At 60.4% G+C, this 2,244-nt stretch overlaps 1 protein-coding gene across 1 annotated transcript in view; it reads left to right on the top strand.

The window, feature by feature from the left end:
- Positions 1 to 2,244, top strand: part of RNF115 (ring finger protein 115) — a gene marked incomplete at its 3' end in the record, with an annotated part of 7,658 nt that overhangs the window by 1,265 nt on the left and 4,149 nt on the right. Inside the window, exons 3-4 of the mRNA XM_010002241.1 lie at positions 324 to 375; positions 2,045 to 2,244. The exon at positions 2,045 to 2,244 is cut by the window's right edge and continues 11 nt beyond it. Of these exons, the coding sequence (XP_010000543.1) occupies positions 324 to 375; positions 2,045 to 2,244 (252 nt within the window). The remainder of the gene's footprint in view (positions 1 to 323; positions 376 to 2,044) is intronic.

The following is a 2,244-nucleotide window of genomic DNA, read 5'->3' as shown; positions in this document are numbered from 1 at the left end:
GGCCCCTGGTCACCTCTTCCAGGCTTCAATCTGAAGTAATTCCCTAGGAACTGGCTGCTGTGGGATTGGGGAGCAGGGATTTTAAGGAGTGGGAGTCCCTGAATGAACCCCTGGAGCCTCTTCCAGAGCCTGGATGTTGGATCCCAGTTCCCTCCCAGCTCAGGAACCAAACCTGCTCATTTCTAATTGGGATTATTAACAAGAGCTGCTCCTTTCCTGCCCCCCCTGGGGCTGCTCCCCCCATCCTGGGCCCTGTTTCATCCCAAAAAAAGGAGCATGTTTGGGGCTGGGGGGCCTGGTCTGACTCCCAGTTTCCTCCCCAGTTTCCTGGATGGTGCTGGGATGGACGATGGACCCTCCACACACTTTGCTGAGGTGACTCCAGGTTTCCTGCTCTTCCCTTTTCCCTTTCCTGGGGTTCCTTTCAACCAGGAGGGTTTCACCCCCAGCTCCAGGGGTGGGCTGGGGTGGGAAGGTGTCTCCATCCCTCTCCAAAAGGAGCTGGGAATCCTAGAATATCCAAGGTGGGAAGGGACCCTCTGGAGATCAGAGCAGATCCCATGGGAATGTGGCCAGAGGGTTGGGAATGTCTCCAGGGCTGGGGGCTCCACCTCCCTCACAGGAAAGAAGTTTCTCCTCAATGTTCAGGTGGAATTTCCCACATTCCCAGTTTGTGCCCGTTGCCCCTCGTGCTGTCACTGGGAACTGCTGGGAAGAGCCTGATCCCATCCCCTCCATCCCCCCACATGGGAATGTGGGGATGAAGGATGAGGGAGGGTGTTCCCAGGCTGCAGGGAGGGCTGGGCTGGGCAGCGAGGAGGCCACGCTCATTAGTGGAGAGAATTAATGAACTAAAGCTCATCTGAGCCTTCCTGCCAGGGCTGGGGGGGGGAGCAGGAGCCTTCCCAAGGGGGCAGGAGCCTTCCCAAGGGGGCAGGAGCCTTCCCAAGGGAGCAGGAGCTTTTCCAAGGGGGCAGGAGCCTTTCCAAGGGGGCAGGAGCCTTTCCAAGGGGGCAGGAGCCTTTCCAAGGTGGGAGGAGCCTTCTCAAGGGTGGAGGAGCCTTCTCAAGGGGGGAGGAACCTTCCCAAGGGAGCAGGAGCCTTCCCAAGGGAGCAGGAGCCTTCCCAAGGGGGCAGGAGCCTTTCCAAGGGGGCAGGAACCTTCCCAAGGTGGGAGGAACCTTCCCAAGGGAGCAGGAGCCTTCCCAAGGGAGCAGGAGCCTTCCCAAGGGGGCAGGAGCCTTCCCAAGGGAGCAGGTGGGAGGGGAGGTGGGAATGAAGCTGCTCTGATGGTGCCCAGGAGGTGATGAGGGGCAGGAGAGGGGAGCCCTCGTGGTCACAGAGGGGTCAGGGGTGGGAAGGGGCCTCTGCAGAACATCTGGGGCCTCTGCAGAACATCTGGGGCCTCTCCAGATCCTCTGCTCCTCCCAGAGCAGGATCACCTGGGATCTCATTCCCCCAGGGAATCCGGGTGCTCCTTGGGATGTCCCTGGGGCAGCACAGGGGGTGTCCCCAGCACCTCCTGATTCCTGCTCCTTGCAGCAACCATTGAATTCCACCAAGGATCTCGGGGAGGTTTTTCCCCATGTAGATCCATGGGATTTGGCTTCATCCATGAGGATGGACCCCCCAGAACCCCCCTCCAGGCCCTTTGGCCTCATCCAGCTGCCACCAGGGGCTGTGAGGAGCTGGGTGACCCCATGGATGAGCTTCTCCAGCATCATTCCCATCAAATCCCAACCCTGGGAGGGAGGGATGGACCCTCCAGCCCCTTTCCCAACCCCCTCCCTGGGAGCTGGGAAGAGCTGACGTGTTTGTCCTTCCTGGGGGTGGCACGAGGGCTTCCTTTGGGCTATAATTAAGCTGCTTTTAATTTGCCAGGCTCTTTTTTTACCCCCCACCCCCCACCTCCAGGGATCCATGGCAACCATAGGAATGTGCTGGATTCCTCCTGCCAGGAATTCCCTGCCCACCCCCCCCCAGCCTGGCAGGGCTCAATGACAGACCCTCCCCAACCCTCCTTGTCTCTCCTTTTTCCCTCCAGCTCTGGGACCACTTGGACCACACCATGTTCTTCCCTGACTTCAGACCTTTCCTGAGCAGCAGCTCCTTGGATCAGGACAACAGGGACAACGAGAGGGGTCACCAGGCCCACGCTGAGCTCTGGGGGCCCAGTCGCCCCCCCCGGTTGCCCATGACCAGGAGGTTCAGGTCCCGGGGCAGCTCCCGCCCCCCCCGCTCCCC

The sequence above is a fragment of the Chaetura pelagica genome, unplaced genomic scaffold (genome assembly GCF_000747805.2).
Source record: "Chaetura pelagica isolate M959 unplaced genomic scaffold, ChaPel_1.0 scaffold877, whole genome shotgun sequence".
Lineage (NCBI taxonomy): Eukaryota > Metazoa > Chordata > Aves > Apodiformes > Apodidae > Chaetura > Chaetura pelagica.
Note: the sequence above shows the minus strand (reverse complement) of the source record. Positions and strands in the feature narration are given on the sequence as shown.